Source organism: Schistocerca serialis, chromosome 1 (genome assembly GCF_023864345.2).
Source record: "Schistocerca serialis cubense isolate TAMUIC-IGC-003099 chromosome 1, iqSchSeri2.2, whole genome shotgun sequence".
Taxonomy (NCBI): Eukaryota; Metazoa; Arthropoda; class Insecta; order Orthoptera; family Acrididae; genus Schistocerca; species Schistocerca serialis.
The window spans coordinates 779,656,874-779,681,311 of record NC_064638.1 but is presented as its reverse complement, the minus strand read 5'-3'; the positions used below and the strand labels follow the sequence as shown (position 1 = coordinate 779,681,311).

The 24,438-nt window shown below is 39.3% G+C and overlaps 1 protein-coding gene across 19 annotated transcripts in view; it reads right to left on the bottom strand.

The window, feature by feature from the left end:
- The window catches only part of LOC126483260 (longitudinals lacking protein, isoforms H/M/V-like), a 454,209-nt gene that overhangs the window by 252,786 nt on the left and 176,985 nt on the right, over nt 1-24,438 (bottom strand). For 4 of the 19 annotated variants that reach the window (XM_050106607.1, XM_050106604.1, XM_050106605.1 and 1 more), the window contains one exon: nt 16,783-17,313. The exons of 8 other annotated variants lie outside the window; for them this stretch is intronic. In XM_050106607.1, coding sequence (XP_049962564.1) covers nt 16,988-17,313 — 326 coding nt within the window. In that variant the 3' untranslated portion in view covers nt 16,783-16,987. Of the gene's footprint in view, nt 1-16,782; nt 17,314-23,729; nt 23,953-24,438 lie in introns of those variants that run through there. 7 more of the 19 variants (XM_050106619.1, XM_050106621.1, XM_050106618.1 and 4 more) reach the window with 4 other exon arrangements.

The window sequence follows — 24,438 nt, the reverse complement described above, 5'->3', positions numbered from 1 at the left end:
AATAATATTTGACAACCTACAATTTATGTTCCACCAGGTGATATCAAATCAGATCCAAAGTGTATCAGACAGAACTGAAAATACTGGCAGGGGTGTCAAATCTATGTGCTTCACATCCACACAAAATACAGAGACTATACGAAGAGGCAGCAGAAAACAGCAATTGAGAAGAAGAAGAAGAATATATGAAGGAAGGTCAGACAAGCCTTTTCCAATCAAATGTGTGGCTTCAAAAAAGGACTGTGGAACACATCTCTAGTGAATCAGATTACAGAGTGTTATTTGATGACAGAAATGACCATTCAGCAAACATATCTGAAAGCAGAATCGACAGTGACAGGACACACGCTGCTGTCTTTGCTCTGGTTTAAGTCTATGGATATACTACAACCACCTACTGCCTTTACATTAGCAAATGGCAGTCACTACAGCGATGGATTGGGTGTATACTTTACTGGAGGACTCCACAGCAATATGATTCTCACCAACAGATGAAGAATCTTTCTTCAATGTATCAAACATTGCAAAGGAAGTTATCAAAACCAGTTCAAAGCAATTTGGGACTTTTCAATACTAATTACTTCTTACAGTCGGAGTGAACTTGCCCAATGTTTTCACTAATGTGAAATGTGCTATTGTTTGTGATCATATTTTTTTTATACAATATCCTGTCACATGAATTTACTGTGTTTTCAGGCAATGTCCGAAGAGTGAGGAAAATGTCTGCACTGTAGATACTTGATCATCTTATGGGGCCATCATCCTTGCTGATCAATGTTTTATCTTTGTCCACAGAGTATCCCACTTCTCAGCACAAGTCCGCAGCTTGTGGTCTAGTGGGTAGCAGAGCTGCCTCTGGATCATGAGGTCCCGGGTTCGATTCCTGGCCAGGTTGGGCATTTTCTCCGTCCAGGGACTGGGTGTTTGTGTTGTCACCATCATCTCACCATCATTCGAGACAAGGCGAAACTGGAAATGGAAAGATTGGGAGCTTGTACGGGTGCTGATGACCGCGATGTTGAGCACCCCACAACCGACATCATCATCATCATCATCATCATCATCTCAGCACAACCTTTCTTTATGACATGCATAAAAGTAAAGGTAAAGAATCTTTGACCTGAAGGTTGGTTTGGACACCACAGTGCTTTACTAGGCATTGTCTTGTACAACGTAGTATATCCTTGCCTTTCTCTGGCCTATGGACTGACTTATCAAGACAATACAAAAGGACCTATAGTTTAACATAGCTTTTGAGATAAAAACAACTTGAAGTTTTCCACATTAACAAATCAGTGACACAACTGAAATAAGGACAAGTGACAGAAAAATATCCGGGACTAACTGGGGATCTAATCCCATAAACTTTAATTTGCAGTCTGGCATTAAGTCACTGAGCCATGAAAGATACATAGACTACTTATTTACAGCCCTTTTTGTATGGATACGTAGCACCTTATGTTACAAAAATATCAATTGAGTAAAATGTGGATCTTTGCCCAACCCACCAATCACCCCGTACACCTTATATGTAACTTTTGAAAATGTCTTTGAATGTGTAGCTAATAAACATTACTAGTACAGAAACCAATGCATCTACAAAGTGTAGGCAATCACCTCTTATTACAATGAGCCGTTCCCTAAATCCTCACATGACACAATCATTTTAAGTACATGCTTCATGTACGAAAACTATTTTATGAGTAAGGTATGTCGATTTCTTTAATTTCAGAAACACAAAGAAATTCAGCATGTGGCATACCATGGACAGTGCTTGCTGAAAAAGGTAACTGTGAAAGAAGGAAGAGCAACAGCATCCAATCACTTGGTGTAGGTAAGGTAGTATGGTGGTTAAAACACTTGTCTCATATTTTGGAGGACTATAATTTCCCTAGATCACTTTGTGGGAATAGCAAGATGGTTTTTCTTTTTTCTCCAATGAGACTATGGCTGATTTCCTTCTCTATTCTTCTCTAGCCTGAGTATGTAGTCCACATTTTTAAAGATGTTGATTTCAACCATAAATTGTACTTCATTTTCCCTTGATTTTGGTGAGGCAATTATTTAATTTTGATGTAATAAACAAAATGAAATTAATTTGGAGAAATAAAAATAATTCAATGTAGTTTAGCATTGGTCTTTAGCATTTTTCTGCTTTGAGGAATATTCCGTCAGTTACAACAGAAGAGCTATTTTGCAACACATGAGAAGCTAGACTTTAACTAATTTAATACAATAACAGAAAATAACTTATGGGAGACCAAAAAAGCACAAAAAAGTCAACTTCTCACCCTACAGAAGACATAGCAGTGGATAGCTAAAGACAAAAAGGTGTTGATCAATGTAACTCAACTATGAAACTAGCTTGCTTCAATAGTGCATATGGGAGTGCGCACGCACGCGCGCGCGCACACACACACACACACACACACACACACACACACACACACACACACACACACACGTCTCTCACTGGTAAACTCTGCTGTTTCAGTTTTGATTACACACAGCAGTACTTGGCAGGGGCAATGAGTGGGAAGGTATGCGTGCTTACCATTAACTTTGCCCACTGCAGTAGATGTCCCTTTTTGAGCACCTTCTGCAGAGAATAACTGTCTTTCCTCAGACAATTTTTACTCTTTGACACACAAACTTTCTGAATGGTAAGTCTGCCACATTGCCTGTTTCTACCTGAATTGATTTATCCTTTTATTTTGAATTCTCGACTACAGTACGGTTTCAGATGTGTCACCATTTTCAAGTGAGTGTAGTTTAACCCACCATTTGGACATATTTGGATCAGAGACCAATTGGTCGTCTTGTCAGACATTCCTGAATGAAATTTTCACTCTGCAGCAGTGTGTCCACTGATATGAAACTTACTGGCAGATTAAAACTGTGTGCTGGCTGAGACTTGAACTCAGAATTGTTGCCTTTTGTGCGTAAGTGCTCTATCAACTAAGCTACCCAAGCATGACACATACCCCATCTTCACAGCTTTACTTCCATCAGTAGCTTATCTCCTATCATCCAAAATTCACAGAAGCTTTCCTGCAATGCTTAAAGGCCTACCATTCATGGAAGAAAGGATATTGCAGAGACATGGGTTAGCCACAAAAAAATGGCTCTGAGCACTATGGGACTTAACATCTGTGGTCATCAGTCCCCTAGAACTTAGAACTACTTAAACCTAACTAACCTAAGGACATCACACACATCCATGCCCGAGGCAGGATTCGAACCTGCGACCGTAGCAGTCGCGCAGTTCCAGACTGCGCGCCTAGAACCGCTAGACCACCGCGGCCGGCGGTTAGCCACAATCTGGGGGCTGTTTGTAGAATGAAATTTTCACTCTGGAGGGAAAATGAACTGATATAGACTACCCGGCAGATTAAAAATGTGTGCCAGACAAGAACTAGAACCTGGGACCTTTGCCAAAAGATCCAGAGTTTGAGTGTTGGTCTGGCACACAGTTATGGGGAAAAAGTCAGTTTTAGAACTATAGTACACTTCGTCAGTGGAATATATGTCAATATGCTGACCATATACAGGATGGTCTTAAGTTATACTGTTTCAATATATAGTAATTTCTTACCTAATTGTGTTCAATGTGCTGCTGGCCCCTCCCCCCCCTCCCCTCTCTCTCTCTCTCTCCATAAAGTTTTCAATAGAGTAGAATGAGCTGTCAGTACATTTTCACTTAGTGTTTGAAGTTAATTGCATTATTTATTAAATATCACTGGGAAGCTGATCAAAGATTTTTATTAATGAATACCTCATGGCTTTCTATATGGATAATGTAAGACATTTCTCCATAAATTATCATATTTATGAGTGTTATTCCTGTAGTTCTGAACTGTGATGGCTGGAAGGCAAGTAGTTCCTAAACGGTAGTCACATAACATTCTACCTACAAGTGCACAAGCTTTTCAATTGTAAGCTGAACATTGTTTCATGGGTTATACTATTGCTTCTACATACTATGAGGAACTTGAGTGCGAGACTGAAGAGACTCGTAGTTTTAAGATAAATCATTACAAAATTGTGAGTGTGTATTGTGTGTGTGTGTGCATGTGTGTGTGGTGTCTATTTTCGACAAAGGCCTTGTCGGACAAAAGCTCAGTCTTTTTGTTGTGCCTATCTGCGACTCAGCATCTCCCCGCTATATGGTGCATAGCAACTACCCTTTTAAAAATTTGTGAGACATGACACATGTATAATAAGGGAGTAACCGCTGACATACATCATTACAGACTAATTTCATTGACTCAGACACTTGTCAAGCTATTGAAAAAGTAATTTTAGACCAAATGTAATCTTTATACTGTAAACACAACTTATTAAACATATGCAACTTGGATTCCAAAAAGGGGAATCCGTAATAACACCAGTAGCATTTCTTTTTTTTTCCACAAATTGCTACACAGACTGGATAAAGGAAACACATTCATTGGGATTTCCCTACGTTTGCCTATGGCCTTTGATTCTGTGGATCATACAGTACTTTTATCCGAGTCATAAACTTATAAGAGGAGCAGAGCATATTATTACCCACCTTGATTGCATTATGTTAGGTTTTTTTTAAGACCAGTTTCAGTTCTACACGAACCACCATTTAATAGACAAAAATAAAAAGTAATCAGCTCTGTTCTATGAAAGTACAGAATGTTATCATACCATGTCATAAACAAACATCAAGTGCACCAGAACATACCTGATTGTATTGGCCAAAAATTGTTGTCTGGGACATGTAATTTATTGTAGTATTCACCCCAAATTCATTAGAAACTCTGTTATTGAGTAGCAAGTTGATACGTGAAAAAGTGTCTCTGAAAACCATACACAGCAGGGAAAAATATTCGATATCACAACCAATGTTGCAGAGTGTAATTGTGACACAAGCCTAACAGGTATTATGGAAATTACGAACGTGCTCAAACTTGAGATCAGACCAGTCCATTACAACTTTTGCGCAAAATCGGACGAAAAGTGTATTGAGAGAGCAGAGCAGCAGATGAAAGAAGATGCCGAAGAGGCCTGCAGGACCACCATGGTCATAAAGAATATGGAGGAGGACTTCCTTTTGGATCTGGAAGCATTGCTGTATGGTCTAGTGATTGCTGATTGGAGGTATGTTTAGTTTCACTACCCAAAAAGTAACCAAAAACTTTAAACTTTTTTTCTCAAAACTGTATTTTTCAAACTGGTAGAATGTGTAACCTAACAGTACATACAATTTTGATTGTAATTAATATTTTTTTCAATTGTCCTAAGTATGATAGTCAAAAATATATTGAAAATGGGTTACACAAAGTAATATTGTTGCAGGTCCAATAGGAAGGCTTCAAGAATTGCCCCATACGAACAAGGCTCTGATTGCAAGGGGTCCTTCCACTTGTTGCAACAGTGGCAGGGAGTATCTGATGTGGACACCAAAATAATTTCTCAAAGACAAAAGTGTAAGGAATAAAACTATCATCAGATTTAGCATTACTTTTTATTTTACTTAGGAGAAAGGAATCATGAAAAATTATCTATTTTTCAAGCATCCAAACAGGGCTATCCCCCTTAATACAGCCCACAGCTGGCATCTGGTATGTTTGTCACATTTGAATAAAACATTTAGAACCGCACTGAATTAATATCATTTTTTGTATGGTAACAATACTGTTCTTGAAAGTACTAATATAAAATCTGTGGTTAATCAAGGTTAAAGGCCATTATAAACGTATCATTAAATTTTAATAAGTGAAAGAATGGCAGCATCTGTGTCCATGGTATTGCTACAGGCCTGTCTTCATCATGACAGCAGTCAATGCATTTCATCCTATAACACCTGAATCCTGGAACTTATTCCTACTATTACGGATTTTATAGGAGAGCCTGAATTTGTAAGGAAACCTATTTTAATATGTGCTTTATGAAAACATCTATCAACTTTGTCAAATATATTGCCACTGTATATTAAAACTAAATATTTTCTGTTGTTATCTTTCTTAGCAGCAATGTGACTCCAACTAACTTGTTCCAGTTCCTTTTTCTTCTGCCTCCTGGTAATTTTAGTAAACTGTACGCCACTGAACTGAAATATAGCCACTTGTAGAGTAGAGGGTGACATGACTGCTCATTAATGACAAAATTTTTACATGTAAGTATTCTGAATATGCTAAATTCAAGTTCACTGTCTTTCTTTATTATTGTTAAATCTAACTAATTTATGCAGTTGTCTTCTTCCATGCCAGAGTAAATTTAATCTTTGGGTGCTTAGAACTCATTTTATATGCGACTTCCTCAATGTCATTTTTGCCTCCTTTCTACAATAAAATTAAATCATTTACACAATATGTAATTTTCAATGTAACATCAGAATTTTCATCAAAGATTTTATTTTCCAACTAATTTATAAAAATATTGGCCAAAGTTTTAACTACTCTGTTAGCCATTGCCAACCCATTCTCCTACTGGTAAATTTTGTCATTTAATGAAAAGTAATTGAACAACAATATCAGTTGCAACATTTGCACTAGTGCAATCACTTCTTCTACTGCTGCTTGTTTGTTTGTTGTCTCTTCCATGGGAATATTCGTATATAAGTTAGTGATGTCCAATGACGGTAGTGATGAACCCTCTGGTGTTATTATGTCCTTAATTTCTGCTTGGATCTTATATTCTGTTGTCAGTAAAAAAAACTTCTTGATTTTCTTGATGTAATTCATATCATACACTATGACCACCATGGAGCCCTTAGCCTTAGTTATGAGAGCCGTTTGAGATTCTAATTTCTTATTCAAACCATTACGTTTCTGCAATTCCTTTCTGTTCTCAAGAGAAGTGTGCAGTTCACCTATGACTGACTTCCTTATTTTAAGCGATGTGTTGGTTTGTTCTTATTTATTCATTTTTGCAAAAATACAAACCACCTTCATTTCCATGACAGTCCTTTCCACTGCGTTTGAGTCAACTGGGATTCAGGTTATATTGCAGACCTTTGTTTAAAAATTTCTGCTCATTCCTCATCTATTCTGTCTCAGTTAAATTCATAGTTCTAGTAATACCTGTGTCTGAACAATTTTGGTAAATTATATTTTCATGTTTTCTTTCATTACTTTTGCCAGATATTTATGGGATCAAATGCAGTGACTGTAGTAAAAGTACAAAGGGTAAACAGGGAGGAACTTTGAATCCACATTCAGGCAGCACACTTACTCTCAGAACAAAACAGTGTTTGGGGTGTATATGGCAACCTTAAAGCATTCAGTCACAAACATTGAGCAAAATTTGGACATCTTAGAGAGAGCTAAAAAGGTATGATTCCTTAATTTCCTGGAGGAGCTTGGAATACAATTTATAACGCAATTTAACCTTGACAAACCACAGATTTTAATTAGGTATCTCCAAGAACAGTATTTTCACCATACAAACAATAACTGTTTAAAAAATTCTACTCATCCCTTGTCAATTCTATTTCAATTAAATTCATAACTCTAGTACTACCTGTGTTTGAACAAGAAAGTTTGTTTTGATCGGGGATTTCATGACAACTGAAATATTGTCACAGAGACTGGCTTGCAGTGAATAAGTGATGGAAGAATTTTAATATGATGGTGCTACTGCTCTATTTCATTTATCATTTGCCCAGTGTCAAGATATACCAAGTTCAAAGAGACTTTTCAATGAAGAATTGCAGCCACAAATTCCAAAGAAGCACAAGTCCACATTTTGACACTCTGTAAGTTGTGGTTATCACTGGAATCATGTCATTATGAGCTTACACAGCAGTAAAAAATATTTATTTCACTAACATGTATTTTTAGCAATGCTGATCAAAACATCACAAGAGCATGAACAACTGACAAACTGCCTATTGGCTTCTGTCTCGGGTTCTTCGGCCGACGTTCATCTAACGATTTTTCTGACGTTTCGCCAGCACGAGTGGCTGGCATTGTCAAAGCTTCACCCTCCATTGCCGGTGGTGAACTGGAGCCGAGCTCGCGGCCGCAGACTATATGTACCTGGCGCGCCAACGTCCGAGGGCTTCTCCGTGGTCATTTCCGGTGTGGTTCTCCTCTTGCTACCTGCGACGGTCGTTCGCTTCAGTACGGGAAGCCAGGATCCGTTTACCTTAAGGCTTTCCTCTTTCTTGTTGAAACTGTTCGCGTGTTTTTGTACTTCTACAGCTTCTCTGAACAAGCGTGTGTGATAGTGCTTCTCTACAGCCAGAACTTCCGTGTCGGCGAATTTTATTACGTGGTCGGTCTCATTCAGTGCGTGCTCTGCCACGGCCGATTTCTCCACCTGCCCCAACCTGCAATGTCGCTAATGCTCTTTGATCCTGGTGTTAAATGATCGTCCAGTCATTCCGACATAAACTTTTCCGCATGTGCATGGTATACGGTATATTCCCGACATTGCAAGTGGGTCTCTTTTCTCCTTCACTGATCTAAGACACTCTTTGATCTTCCTTGTCGGTTTGAAAATCGTCTTTACGCCATGTTTGCGCAATATACGGCCGATTCTGTCCCTCACTCTGGGAATGTATGGCAGAAAGGCCGTACCCGACATTACTTTTTCTGGTTCCTTACTTCGCCTAGTGTTTGGATCCGAAGACGTACCGAAAACTAAGCGCAGATCCGACGCAGCGTATCACTTGGAATACGAATCGATTAATCAAGGCGTCTTCTCTGCCGGCGGACATACAGAGAAACCTGCGCAACACGGAAGCCCTACCGCCTCGGCTGTATGGATTACCCAAGATCCATAAGAACAACATTCCACTGAGACCGATCGTTAGCGCTCCTGGCTCACCAACGTATAAACTGGCAAAACACTTGGCCTCTCTGCTCCAGCCACACGTGGGGAAGACCGACACATACATTAGGGACTCAGGACATTTCATTGAGAAGCTGAAGAAACTGAAACTTGCACCAAACGACATCCTGGTCAGCTTTGACGTTGTTTCATTATTTACGAAAGTGCCACTCAGTGACGCTCTGGAGCACATCGGTTCCATGTTCCCGCAAGACGTCAAAAAGCTCTTCCATGCATGTCTCACCACGAGCAATTTCACGTGGAATGGTGATTTCTACGAACAGCTGGAAGGCGTCGCCATGGGTAGTCCTCTCAGTCCAGTGGTGGCCAACTTCTTCAAGGAACAATTCGAAGCACAGGCACTGGACTCGGCGACTTGCAAACCTAAGGTGTGGTACAGGTACGTAGATGATACTTTCGTGGTGTGGAGCCATGGTGAAGAACAGCTCGGTGACTTCCTAAGACACTTGAACAGCCTCCATGCCAACATAACATTTACCATGGAAGTAGAAAAGGACAAGAAACTGCCATTTCTAGATGTGCTGGTCACAAGGGAAGGCGAAAACCTGGGACACAGCGTGTATCGAAAACCGACACACATGGACCGATACCTGCACAAACTGTCAAACCACCACCCGAGCCAGAAAAGAGGCATGATTAGTACGCTCGTAATGAGAGCAGAACGAATATGTGAGCCGCAACACCTCAAACGAGAAATGCAACACCTGGAAACTGTTCTGAGGAGCAATGGGTACTCCACAAATTACATTAGAAGTGTAACAGAGCCAAACACTCGGCGAAGTAAGGAACCAGAAAAAGAAATGTCGGGTATGGCCTTTCTGCCATACATTCCCAGAGTGACGGACAGAATCGGCCGTATATTGCGCAAACATGGCGTAAAGACAATTTTCAAACCGACAAGGAAGATCAAAGAGTGTCTTAGATCGGCGAAGGAGAAAAGAGACCCACTTGCAATGTCGGGAATATACCGTATACCATGCAAATGCGGAAAAGTTTATGTCGAAATGACTGGACGATCATTCAACACCAGGATCAAAGAGCATAAGCGACATTGCAGGTTGGGGCAGGTGGAGAAATCGGCCGTGGCAGAGCACACACTGAATGAGACCGACCACGTAATAAAATTCGCCGACACGGAAGTTCTGGCTGTAGAGAAGCACTATCACACGCCCTTGTTCAGAGAAGCTGTAGAAGTACAAAAACACGCGAACAGTTTCAACAAGAAAGAGGAAAGCCTTAAGGTAAACGGATCCTGGCTTCCCGTACTGCAGCAAACGACCGTCGCAGGTAGCAAGAGGAGAACCGCACCGGAAATGACCGCGGAGAAGCCCTCGGACGTTGGCGCGCCAGGTACATATAGTCTGCGGCCGCGAGCTCAGCTCCAGTTCACCACCGGCAATGGAGGGTGAAGCTTTGACAATGCCAGCCACTCGTGCTGGTGAAACGTCAGAAAAATCGTTAGATGAACGTCGGCCGAAGAACCCGGGACAAAAGCCAATAGGCAGTTTGTCAACAAGTTGCCCACGAAAGCCTTAACAATTTTGTAGCATGAACAACTGCTGTTTTGATTCTATATATATAAATACATGTTATAAGTGCAGCTGACTTCCAAAGCAGCAAACTTCCGTACTTCCTCTTCCTCTCGCTAGGCAGAGTAGCCTACTGAATAGATATTATGTTGTGGAGAGTTAATACTGACAATAAAGGTGGATTTTGTGTAGCATTTTATGAAACAGAATTGGGAAATTAGTTACACAACTAGCTTCTTTCAAATGGTATACCAGTTCCTATATGGAAATGTTGTCCCCAAAATTCGAAGACACACATTCTGAAAAAGAAGAGAGTGCCTGACTGAAAAACAGGAGAGGACTGCAAGTAAATAAAAACTATAGTTTCAAAACCACAGTCGCAATAACATAACATACTTTACACAGGCATTTTAATATTTGTGTTATATGTTTTAGATGCAGAAGACAAGGCATGTCAGATCTGTCACGGGCTACAAAGTTCACTAATATGAAGTTTAAAAGTGGACGATAAAGGTATTTTGTTGGACTAGCAAGTGTGACCCTACCAAAAAGAAAAACGGTCTTGGCTTCATGAGCCTACAAAGCCTCATTCAGCTGTTTTTCAATGAGAGAGAGTGATTTCAACATATTTTAGATGTAAAACATAGCCTACTCTAATGTCAGTAATATGATATTGCCTACCAAAAACCATTAGTGATGTTTTCCCCTTCAGCCATTTTAGAAATGTTTCCAAGTAGTAATAAATCTCTCTTTTCTTCAGGTGAAAGTAGAAGATTCTGAGAAGATAATGTATAACTAAGTCTTTATTTCATTACACAAGATCACTGCATCACACTTATGACAAATAATGTCCCTGGTGTGTGAAGGGTACTATCTCCTGTTACTGAACACAGAGGACATCGTTGAACTTTCTGCAAACCAGAAAATTACACAGACCAAATGAAGACAAATTCCTATCCCTTCTGGGTGGCACATAACAACAAGAGTAACAAGAAAATTAGGTATTTAGTTTGAGACCTGAATCTTAAAGCAAATGTGAAACTGAGGTATATCTATGTTTCGATACAAACAAATTCAAGCCTCCAAATAAATTATGAGTATTTTTTCTGCTTCTGTTAACAAACTTTTAACTATACTTTTGGACCTCCAAGAACAGACATCTCTGCACAGTGTGAACAGTTAAAACTTCAAATACAGTGTGAAAATGTTGCTGCAGTGCTGGAGGGTTTAAAGAAAGAGCTTGAATTACATAAACATAAAGCTAAAAGTTTTTACACTGAAATGAAATAATGTGAAATTTTAGTCAGAGAGGAAGGAGAGGGACATATCAAGTCAGAATGTGTAGTATTTGATTTTACGCACAAAATCACTTCCAATTCATGTCTATAACTGAGATTTTATATCCAAGGGAGATTTGATTATATGTTACAGGATTCCAATGAATGTCTGATAATTCAGCTTTCAATTTTCTGTAGACAGAACTTACTGGAAGAAAAACACCAAATGAAACTGTTCCTTTTTTTGGATCATTTCATCATATACTGTATTGTCCAGAGTGCGAAAAACCTTTCTATTTTCACAGAAGCACATGCAGATCAAAACTGAAAAAACACTGAAACTTCCTGTCAGATTAAAGCTGTGTGCCGGACCGAGACTCAAATTCGGAACCTTTGCCTTTTGCACGCTAGTGCTCTACCATCTGAGCTACCCAAGCACAACTCACGACCCATCCTCACAGCTTCAGTTCTGCCAGTACATCTCCTACCTTCTAAACTTCACAGAAGCTCTTCTGCGAACCTTGCAGAACTCTTTCTGAAACAACACTGTTGTCAAATATTATTCTGATTACATAACACACATTTAACAGACAAATGACAAATACTATCTTCCATGTGGCAGATAGTTTGCTCACATACTGTTAAAGAAGCGAAATCAGAGCACAGTGTACATTCTCAACAATGGAGCATTTGGGAGGGTGACAGTTCAAACCCCCATCTGGCCATCCAGATTTAGTTTTTCCATGATTTCTCTACATTGCTCCAAGCAAATGCCAGGATGGTTCCTTTGAAAGGGCATGGCCAATTTCCTTTCCCATCATGGGCACAATCCAAGCTTATGCTCTGCCTGTAATGACCTCGACATTGATGGGATGTTAAACCCAATTCTCCTTTCTTAAACAATGGATTGACATAATGGAGAAGACTGCAAGTAATATACACATGGTTCATGTCAATTAGTCCACAATCCTGGATTATAAAACCTTCTTTGAAAAAGATGATTTCTGTTCTGATTCTACTGCAGCAATGATGTGACAGTTAGCACATCAGCTAGCGGACTAGTGACACAGACATTTCAGTTTAAAAAAAAACATGTTCCTAATTTGGCAGTTTTAAAGATTGTCTCCAACAGTGAAATCAGTTTGAAATCTGTGAAAGCAAGAGACATTTCAAAGACCATACTATCCATTGGTCATACTTTGTGTGTATACTTCATTATGTAACCTCAGACAATGACAATGATGCCTCAGAGAGTCAAGCCTGAGATTCAGCCTGAAAACTGTTAGTGTCATATGTCTCTGGATGCCTTTGTGAACACAAGTTTTTTCACATATCTGTATGCAACTAAACAAAAGTTAATGAAAGTAATGTTAAAAAGAATTCAAATAATTTCCAGAACACCACAAAAACCCCGTTTTTTGCTTTGAAACCATTCATAATTCTGATGTAATATTTTGCAAAACACAAATGTCTTGTAACATCTATCAACACAAAACAAAGTAGCTTTGATATGTGGATCCATGCTGTTTTGGAACCATCATGGCTTCAATTAGCAATGCCATTTACATTTATCATAAATGAGAATGCACATTATTTCGTACAGCCAAATGGAGTGATAAATTATGACAGATTTCTGTTATAAAGTGATTAAAGATTTATAAAAAAATTCCTGAGGTAGCTATGCTTTAGTAGTTGCACTTGTAATTTTAAGCAGAATAAGCCTGACCCTCTGAACCTCTCACCAAGGCTGAACACAAGTCACAGAGTGTAATACCAAGTGTTGAAACAGAAGCTCTGATGTGTACTGTCCAGTTTTTCTTTCATAATATGAAGAGTTATTCTGACTTTACTAAAAGAAACTGTCCTTATATTAAAATTAGAAGTTTTTGCTTTTCTTTTATCCTGCCTTTACCCTGTCCTCTAACTTTCTATACCATTCTCTGAGTCCTCTACTTCATCTGAAAAGAAGCATTCCCAGGTCACACATTTTTGAGCATTAAAACCTCACTTTACTTAAGTACTAATCAGTTATCATTGGACTAAGGTTCCCAATTTACAAAAATAATACTTTGAGATGATTCTCTGGCATGAACAAAATCCAAGTGATAAAGCAGCAAAAAGGAGTTTGTGTTTCTCTTGTGCAAAATGCTAATACTGTTGTATACAATTTTATGAAGAGGGTACATTGCTACTCCAAATATGGAAGAGATGCTGAGTCACAGTCAGTCACTACAAAAAGACTGCTATTCACATAAGCTTTCGGTCAAAACGCCTTCTTCCAAAGTAAAATACACACACTCCCACACAAACACGACTCTCTCTCTCTCTCTCTCTCTCTCTCTCTCTCTCTCTCTCACACACACACACACACACACACACACACAGAGAGAGAGAGAGAGAGAGAGAGAGAGAGAGAGAGAGAGAGAGAGAGAGAGAGAGAGGGAGGGAGGGAGGGAGGGAGGGAGAGATGCTGTGGCTGAACTGCAGACAGCAACTGCAACTGATGAGAGTATGAACATGGTGTGGATCATGGGGTAAGGTGGATACAGGGGGTGGGATAGCAGGGTAGGGGTGGGGAGCATGCAAGGTCATCCTGGAGACAGGGTTGCTAGGTGTAGTTCAGAAGTTTGGTAAAGGACAGAGGGGAGGGGGGAAGAAGGGTAAAAAGACTGGTGGGTGTGTTGGTGGATAATAGAAGGCTGTGTGGTCCTAGAGTGGAAGCAGGGAAGGGGATAGGTAGGTGGAGGACGGGTACTAGTAAAGATTATAGCCATGAGGGGCTATAAGAATGTGGGATATACAGCAGGGAGAGTTCCCCCACCTATGCAATCCAGAAAAGCTGGCTTTCGTAGGAAGCATCCAGATGGCACAAGCTGTGAAACAGTCACTGAAGTGAAGCACACCACATTGGGCAGTATATGCACCAAATGGGTTGTCCAGCTGTCTCTTGGCCACAGTCTGGTAGTAGCCATTCAAGTGGACAGACAGCTTGTTATTTGCCATGCTCATGTAGAAGCAGCACAGTGGTTGCAGTTAGTTTGTAAATCACATGCATGTTTTCACAGGTAGCCCTACCTTTGACAGGATAAGAAGTATCTGTGACTGGAATAGAGAAGGTGGTGGTGGTGGGAGGAGGACGTATAGGACAGGTCTTGCATCTAGGTCAATTGCAAGGGTACGAGCCATGAGACAAGGGGCTGGGAGCAGCGATGGAGTAGGGATAGCCAAGAATATTGTATAAGTTTGAATGGTGGTGGAATACCAGTGCAGGATGGGTAGGAAGAATAGTCGGTAGGAAGTCCTAGCAGAGTATGTGATTCAGTTGCTACAAGTCCAGGGTGGTACTGAGTCCAGAGAGAAGTGTTCCTTTGTGAGTATGGTACAGAAATGGGCATCCACATGGCACCATTATACGCAAAAATATTCCTGGGCTGTCTGTCTAGAGGAATCGTCCCTAACTCCCACAACCCTCACGTGGGTTACATTCAGTGATGGTGTCTTCGAGATCTGAACCGAGGATGTGGACACCCTACCCACATTTCTCCAGAACCTGAGCAACTTCTCCCCCATACACGTCACTTGGTCCTATTCAATCTAACAAGCCACCTTCCTTGATGTTGGCCTCCACTTCAAGAATAGCTACATCATATCTCCATCCATACCAAATCGACGAACAACCAACGATACCTCAACTTTTACAGCTGCCACCAGATCTATACCAAGGAGGCCATTCCATACTATCTAGCCACCCTTGTTCATCTTATCTGTAGTGATAACCAGACCTCCAAATATACCAAGGGTCTCACTGTGACCTTCACACATGTCCCACACACTCACCATCCATCCACAGAAACACTCCTCTCGTCATCCATTACCAATCAGAAATGGAGCAACAGAATTACATTCTTCACCACGGTTTCAACTACCTTTCATTGTGCCTTGAAATGAGGAATATCTTACCGACTATCATTTCTGCCCCTCCCATAGTGGTATTCTGGCAACAACTGAGCCTGCGCAATATCCTTGTCAATCCCTACCCCACCCCTGCTCCCAAACCCTTGCCTCATGACTTATGTCCCTGCAACAGATCCAGATGCAAGACCCGTCCCATATGTCCTCCCAACACCATCTACTCCAGTCCAGTCACAGACATCTCCTATCCTTCACTACCTGTGAAAATATCCATGTGATCTAAAATTAAGTTGCAGTCACTATGCTGCTTTCTATGTGGACATGGCAATGAAGCTGTCTGTCTGCATGAATGGCCACTGCCAAACTGTGGCCAACACACATCTGGACCATCCAGTTGCTGAATATGCTGCTCACCATGATTTGCTTTACTTCAATGGCTGCTCCATAGTCTGTACCATCTACAGAACCAGCTTTTCGGAACTGTGCAGGTGGGAAGTTTACCTACCTATAATATATTCTATGTTTCCATAACCCCCTTTGGCCTCAACCTTTGTTTTCCACTTTGGAAGAAGGCCTTTTGTCCATAAGCTTAAATGTAGAGCTATCTTTCCACTGTTCCTGTCTCCAATTCATCTCCACTATTTGGTGAGAAGCAATCTGTCCTTTTCATAATATTGTTGTTATTCCTTTCTGGACTTTTCATTGTTTAATACTATTGTTTTTATATGTTTGGCTACTAAGAAAGTAAAGCAACTGCTGCACCATTCCACCTTATTCACAGTCTTCATTTGTGAATTTTTCTGTGAAACCTCACCCATTGGGTTGACTGATTTATGTGTCAAAATTCAATTAGTCCCTAAATATGTTTCTGATAATAACATAAGTTTTCAATTCAGTGTTAACTAGCATACTAGGTACCAATGAAATACCCATTAATCTTCCAATATTCCTTGATCAGTGCATCAAAATGTTACTCATTTTTATAATAACTACGCAAGTATCAATGTATGTCCAATACAAACATCCAGTTGAAATGAAATTATACTGGTAATTATCAAGGTACAATCAAAATCTCTATAAAATTACATGAATCACAGATATACACTACTGAATAAACCTAGCAGACCCAAATTCTGCTACAAAACCAGCAAACATAAACACACATTTGGCAAACAAAATCAATAAAATCATTTCAAGTCACATAATCTTACTTGTGTGTATCAAAACTGGGTTTAGTTGATAGCAATATGCCTTTTGTGATGTGCAAAGACCAGCAGTTACACATTTTGCTATTCATTCATTTTTCATATGTTGATTCTCATACTCAACTGGTCACTTTCAATTGGCAGTGAACCGAACAATGCAATGAACACACACAGCAAACTTTTCTATAGAAGAAAAAGTTTCTTGCCATTTAGTAAAATGTTATTTTACCACCTATTAAGGGTAGCCAAGTACATCAAGTGGCTTAATCTCCCGTGGTGAGACCTGAGTTTGACATAAATGGTTACGTGAAATATTTGTAGAAGTTCTTTTATTTTCATATGACTCCCACTGTAAGAACTGAGTCTGACTTAAATGGTTATGTGCAATATTTGTGGAAGTTATTTTATTGTCATGCATTGTACAACGTCCAAAGCAGCCCTTCCTGTATTCTGTGCATCTCCAATATTTCTTTGACCCAAAATCACTGTGTAAGTGATACACGTACCCTCCATAGACCAGCTTCTTCTTACCTCGTGAACTTTCCACGTAACGAGGGATACCTACAAACAACACAGGTCAGTTATGTTCTAATAATATGCAGTACCTATGTCAACAGAAAGAAAAGAGGAATATAACTGTGCCTGATGATACTCTTTCAGCAATGTTTTTGTGTCCTGCTTAGAAAGTAAAACAGGGTCATTATTTTTTGAGTCCTATAAGAGATCATTTTAACCCATCTCTAGCTTTAGTTGATGTCCCTAGTTCATAAATAACACTTAACAGATTACAATACTCTCAAAGAATGAGCATCATCATTATCTGAAGATAAAATTAGGAAATGTTATGATATAAAGGTATACACTTATCTCTTAAAAATATTACGGTTTTCAAAATCATGACACGGGAGAACAAGAGAATAAAGGAAACATCAGGAATGGCTCTACAAATTACTGTAAAGTAAAGATAAAATGGAAAGTTCCTGTTTTGTATTATACACTCAGAAAATTTGTTGCCAAAAGAATGGCTATCACTGTTGGAAAGATACTACTATGATCAGATAATATTAGAAGATGAGGAGAAGCAGGTATCAGTAAGGTTATGTGTTGTAAATGCTGAATAAAAATAATAAAATTAATGATAAATAAAAAAATGAAACACTGAACATAGAAGATTAAAACATTACAAAAATTTAAATTACACAGCAACAGAGAATAAAGTGTCAGTGTCAGAAAAATCAGTAAAAACATATAAAAATGGTAGTCTTATTAGATGACATGTTTCTCTGTGGACTTACACTGAAGTGACAAAAGCTGGGGGATAGCAAAATACACATTTACACATGCTGGTAGTATTGCGTACACATAGTATAAAAGGGAGTGCACTAGCAGAGCTGTCATTTACACTCAGGTGACACATGTGAAAAGTTTCCGATGTGATTATAGCCTCATGACAAGAATTAACAGACTCTGAATGTGAAATGATAGTAGGAGTTAGATGCACAGGACATTCCATTTTGGAAATCGTTGGGGAAGTCAATATTCCGAGATTCACTGTGTCAAGGGTGCGCCAATAATACCAAATTTCAGGCATTATCTCTCAGCAGCGACAAGGCAGTGCCCTGTGGCCTTCACTTAAAGACTGAGAGCAGTGGCATCTCCATAGAGTTGTCATTGCTAACAGACAAGCAACACTGCATGAAATAACTGCAGAAACCAATGAGGGATGTATGACAAATGTATCCATTAGGAAATTGCAGTGAAATTTGGCATTAATGGACTATGGCAGTAGATGACAGGTGCAAGTGTCTTTGCTAACAGCATGACCTCGCTTGCAATGCCTCTCCTGGACTCGTGATCATATCAATAGGACCCTAGATGACTGGAAAACTGTGGCCTGATCAGATGAAACCTCATTTCAGTTGATAAGAGCTGATCGTAGCGTACAAAGTGTGGTGCGCAGCCCACGAAGCCATGAACCCAAGTTGTCAACAAGGTACTGTGCAAACTGGTGGTGGCTCCATAATGGTGTAGGCTGTGTTTATATAGAACAGACTGGGTCCTCTGGTCCAACTGAATTGACCAGTTATGGTTATGTTCAGGTACTTGGAGACCATGATTCCAAACAACGATGAAATTTTTATGGATGAAAATGTCCCATGTCACTGGGCCACAACTGTTTGTGATTAGTTTGAAGAACATTCTGGACAATTCAAAAGAATGATTTGGCCATCCAGATTGCCCAACATCAATCCAATCATACATCAATGGAGTATAATCGAGAGGTCAGTTCACGCACAAAATTCTGCACCGGCAACACTTGTGCTATTACGGACAGCTATGGAAGCAGCATTGCTCAATATTTCTGCAGAGGACTTCCAAAGACTTGTTGAGTCTGTGCCACATTGAGCTGCTAAACTACACTGCGCAAAAGGAGGTCCAACTCAATATTAGGAGGTATTCCATGACTTCTGTCACCTCAGTGTAAAGTTACTCACAAAAAAGATGGAAAAATAGAAAAAGGAAAATATTTATGTATTAGAGTTGTGATGATTTACACTACAAAAAACTATTGCTTTCATATCTTATATACATATTAGGCAATAACATCAGTAATATATGAAAATTTTAGGAGATAACTGAAGCTGAGTGCCTAACTTGGAAATCATTTTACATTTCTCATGTGTATTAATTTTGAGCATAACAGTACTTCAGCAATGGAAACAAGTAGGAACCATAAAAAATTACATATTAAAATCTCTGAGGAAGATCTTGTAACATCCACTGTAACCATATAACAAGATGACTATGTCTTTCACCAGAGGAAAACTAGTCATCTTAAAATGTTTTCACTACCACTGTATCGAAGACTTGCAGTGATACCCCAGTCTTTACTATTTCCAGTATTACTCAATAAGAAATACTACAGATATCACCTTACAAAAATAAAACAACAACAAACTAAGAACTGTAAATTATTCCCAGTACAATACTCACAAATTTAAATTCATGCAGTGACAAATAACCTCTGTGTATGAATATATGATCTGGTTAAGCAAAATAAAAAATAAAAAAAAATAAAAAAACAATCGTACTTTGATTATTATTTGTAACATTAGTCATAAATTCATCCAGCTCCTTGCTGGAGAAAATGCCAAGTTCTACACAATCAAGGGTTGCAAATATTCTTCCACAATCTTAACATACACCATTTTTAGGATATTTGTTCCAGTGATCACAAATTAACTATGGGAAAGAGGATACTTAAACTAACTGTATCACATTTCAGAAACAAGGAAGTAAGTTCCTATAACATTCTTTTGGGTGGGTATAGGTTCCAATAACATGTGTGTGGTTGCATCATTATACAAATAAAACAACAAAAATTTTGTTTACACATGAAATGTATTCACTGCTGCAAATATGTATCACCTCCAGCTGTATAATGGAATAAGAAAAATGAAACTTTGTGGCAAATCAGGAATTGAAAACCTATTTCCTGCTTTATGCAGGTGGTCACCTTAATCGCTTTGGTTGTTTGAGCAAGATTCACAATCAGATCCAAATGTCCATATGTCATCATCAATGTGCCACTCCTGTACACGTACATCTCATTAATATTATTCCCATACAGCAAAGATTTTATTTGTAAGTTGCAGGCTCGGTATTAGGTGATGAACACAAAATTTCAGTGCTCACATTGTGAAGAAGTACGATGCAGTGTTCCTTTGGATATGTATGCAACTGTCAATATCCCATTATACAGCTGGAGGTGATTCATATTCCTAACTGTGAATACCTTTCATGTCTTTCATAGCAGCTGTAGTCGCCACAGTGCCTGTTCCTACAGACATGCATGCATGTCTGAAGGAAAACTGCACCGTACTTCTTCACAAAATAGGCACTGTCATTTTGTAAAATTCTATTTAGTTCTACAGACAGAGTTCTTCAAAATGATCACTTGTGAGATTTTTTCGCAACTGTGTATGTGCTGAATTACCAATTGCCACATGGTAGGGGTCTCTAGGTATCTAATGTCAACAGAATGAAGAGGAAACAGCAAAATCACTAAACGTAAACACAAGTCACGTGGAGACTACCCACCTCCCCACTACAGCTCAGACTGCTCAGTGCATCAGTCCCGGACCTACGATATTTCTGAACCAGGGCAATATTACAAAGTGGCGCCCAGCCACACATCTGTAGCCAGAAGTGGGAGAAGGTACTCCTCAAACACAACTCAACTGCATATGCACAAGAGCCTGCCTGCAACTGCTCAAACGAATCTAATGTAAACAGCTGTAACATCATGCTCATCAGAGGCAATTTGTTTTTAGGAAGCATTGCATAGTCCTCCTAAAGCCTTTGACACTCTTTGCAGATGGCAGACGCTTGTATGAGCACTGTTTTTTGTCGTTGTATATGGCGCATTTCTTTGTGACTTAAGTTTTATTTCCTTTTTTTTCTCCTGTTGGATACAATAATATCCTTTGTTGGAGAATTGGTTCTTACCACTCAAAATCACAAAAATTTAACTGAAAACTAAAAAAATGAAAAATTTCCGGGATTCTAAAAAATTCCCGGTTTTTTCCCGATGAAAAAATTCCCCCCTTTTTGCCGGATCTCTGGGTTGTCCCAGGTCGTATACACCCTGTTTGCCATTATCTGACACGCACAGAATAGATACAGGGAGATAAGAACTACTAATGGAGGAAGAAGAAACATTTCTGTTCACTGTTGCCAATAGTGTCCTAGGTGTATTTAATAAAAATATCAGGAGACCATAGTAGCTAAAGTAATCACTAAAAACTGACATCCCAACTTTCTCTCCCTCCTATCCCCCCTCCATTTCTCCCTCCCTAACAAACATTAATTAAGTCATCGTGTTCTGTAGATCCCATTAAGAAGTATTACCTACAGGGATATGAAACAAACCAAGGTACACTTTAACAAAAGACAACCAAGTCATAGATACCTAACCTGTTCACATTATTAACAATAAACTATCATTATGCTGATTAGTACTGTTGGGAGCTTGTTTCAGTTAAATTTAATATAGTAAATTACAAGGGAAGCGCGTGTGCGCACGCGCGCCCACACACACACACACACACACACACACACACACACACAGAGAGAGAGAGAGAGAGAGAGAGAGAGAGAGAGAGAGAGAGAGGAATCATTAATTGAAAAAGAAAGGAGAGAGGAAAAATAAAGCAAACTAAAATACTTGGGTACAGTACATCTATGGGCCTAGTTGATGACCAGGCTAGTATAGAAAGATCCAGCCACTCTGCAATACATTACAACATCCCACTTAAGTATGTACTACATTCATCTAAAATAGATGATAATCCCCTGTGTAAATCAATAGTGCCCCTCCTGTCATCATATAAAGAAATTAGCAGTATTGGATGGAGGGGAAGATGCAACACTTTATGAAATAAAAAGTCAAATACAAAGTCCCAGTCGGTCCTGGAACGAGAAAACTGAAGTCTAAACACAACCATGAACCGAGCTGTGATACACCACTAGAATGCTTGAACAGTCTTTGTCACATCATAGAAGCAAAAAAGCAGCTTTTACAGTTATCTGTAATGGCCAAGCTAAGAAATGTTTTGTAAGTCACACCGTAAGTAGGAAATGCATGAAGAAAATGAAACATTAAAGTAAACACGACATGTATTAGTTTGGTGCATAAGTTTGTAGTGCTTTTGTTTTGCATGTTGGTATTATGACTGCTATGGATTTATTTATTTATTGATTGTCTTTTTGATTTGCAGCTCACTGTTGCTATTTGAGTTTACATATTAAGCTTTCATCATTTGGAAATAGATAGTGGAGCTGTGGACATTAGAAAATGGAGTGCCAAGTAGCAGAGGCAGGGGTGATAGTAGCAGAGGCAGCAAGAAACATTTGTGCTGTGTTTGGGGATAATGCCATTTGGCGGAGTATGGTACAGATTGTGAACAACACCAACCACTCCTATCCTGTATCATTAGTGGTGACAAGAAATGGTGTCTTTATGCTAAAATAAGGAAAATAAAGGAACGGTTGGGTCCAAACTCTCCATACAAAGACCAGCACATATCCACAAAAGAGCATGGTATGCACTGGGTGGAACAGCGATAGTGTTTTGTACTATGAATTGCTTCCCTGAGGTGTAACCATCACTGCTGACATTTATTGTCAAAAACTGAAATGTCTAGCAGACACAGTGCAAGAACAATGACTGGGAAGACTGCATGAGGAGATGCTACCTCATGATAACACCCATCTGCATTCTGCTATACTGACAAAAAATGCTACACAGGAGCTGAGTTGTGTAGTCACTCCACACCCAACTTATTCACCTGATGTTGCGTCCTCCTCGGATATTCAGCTTTTCCACAACCACTTTCAAGGATCTTCCTTTCCATATGAAAATGCATTCTGAACATGGCTCGAAGAGTTCTTCAGCTCAAAATCACATGATTTTTACAGTTGTGGCATTGAAAAGTTACCCCAGCATTGTCAGACTGTTGTAAATAGTGAAGGAGAATACATTATTGATGACTACAGTCTCTGTTATGAATATCTGTTGTGTTTATTAAACTTATGGAAAATGGTATGAACTTGTGCACCAACTCAGTGTATTCTGCTGAACATGACAGCAGATGGATCAGATAAAAACAACTCTGCAGGTGTAACTTCAGTTATCTCCTAAAAATGGATTTCCTCTGTTAGAAATTAAGAGCTCTGAATCAATACTTTTTAGCAACATGTATACTTGTGATCAGGGCAACTAGACTGAAGATTTCTTTTTAATCGTAGATTTATAACTATAACTGCAATAAGCCTGAATTAGATGCCATGAAACATTCTAACCTGGTCTACCTGTTCATAAGAATGTTATAAGGTACTACACATAGCAGATGCACCAACTATTTTACTGAATCACATATTTATATCAACAAGAACTTTGTACAAACCGTTCTTACACATAATATGCCTTGGTGTGGTATGCTTTGAAACACTCAGGCATACAAAGAGCGATATCACAATCGGCACACCACCAGGATGTTTCTTTACGGCACACTTTTCCCATCTGGCTCTTACTGACATCTGCACACACTTTGCAGACACGTGTTGGGTGTAATTTTCTCTCGGTAGGAGGTATCTTTTCAGCAAAATGTCTGCCACTAAGTCTGTTTGGGACAACACCTGGAGAAGAAACAATTCCTTTATATTTGTTGCCCTGTGCAGCCAAAGGGTTCCCTAACTGTGTATAAACTGGGAGAGGGTAACCTTTCTTCTTTTGCCCATATCACTTGTCTCCTGACTAAAGCAGAAACTTCATTCGTGATTCTTATTACAAATTTACAAAGGAACAGCCATTTCCACCATTTGAATTGCTTTCTTTTGAAAGGATAGTAAGCAATCATTTGATCTGACTTCTCTACTCCTATTATTAGAATATTATTAGCCAAACCTAAGTGCGAAAAGTCACTAATCTCCTTCACAAACACACAGTCATCACTGTTACCAAAGAAGTGTGCTGTGTTGAGAACATCAAAATAATCCTCATGTCTTTGTCTTTTGAATACATACAGCTCATAAAACTCATTCCCCTTTTTAATTTTGGGGTGGAAGCTGTACATTAGGGAACACCCTTTCTGTCTACTGCTTAGTCATGCACTCCTATAAATA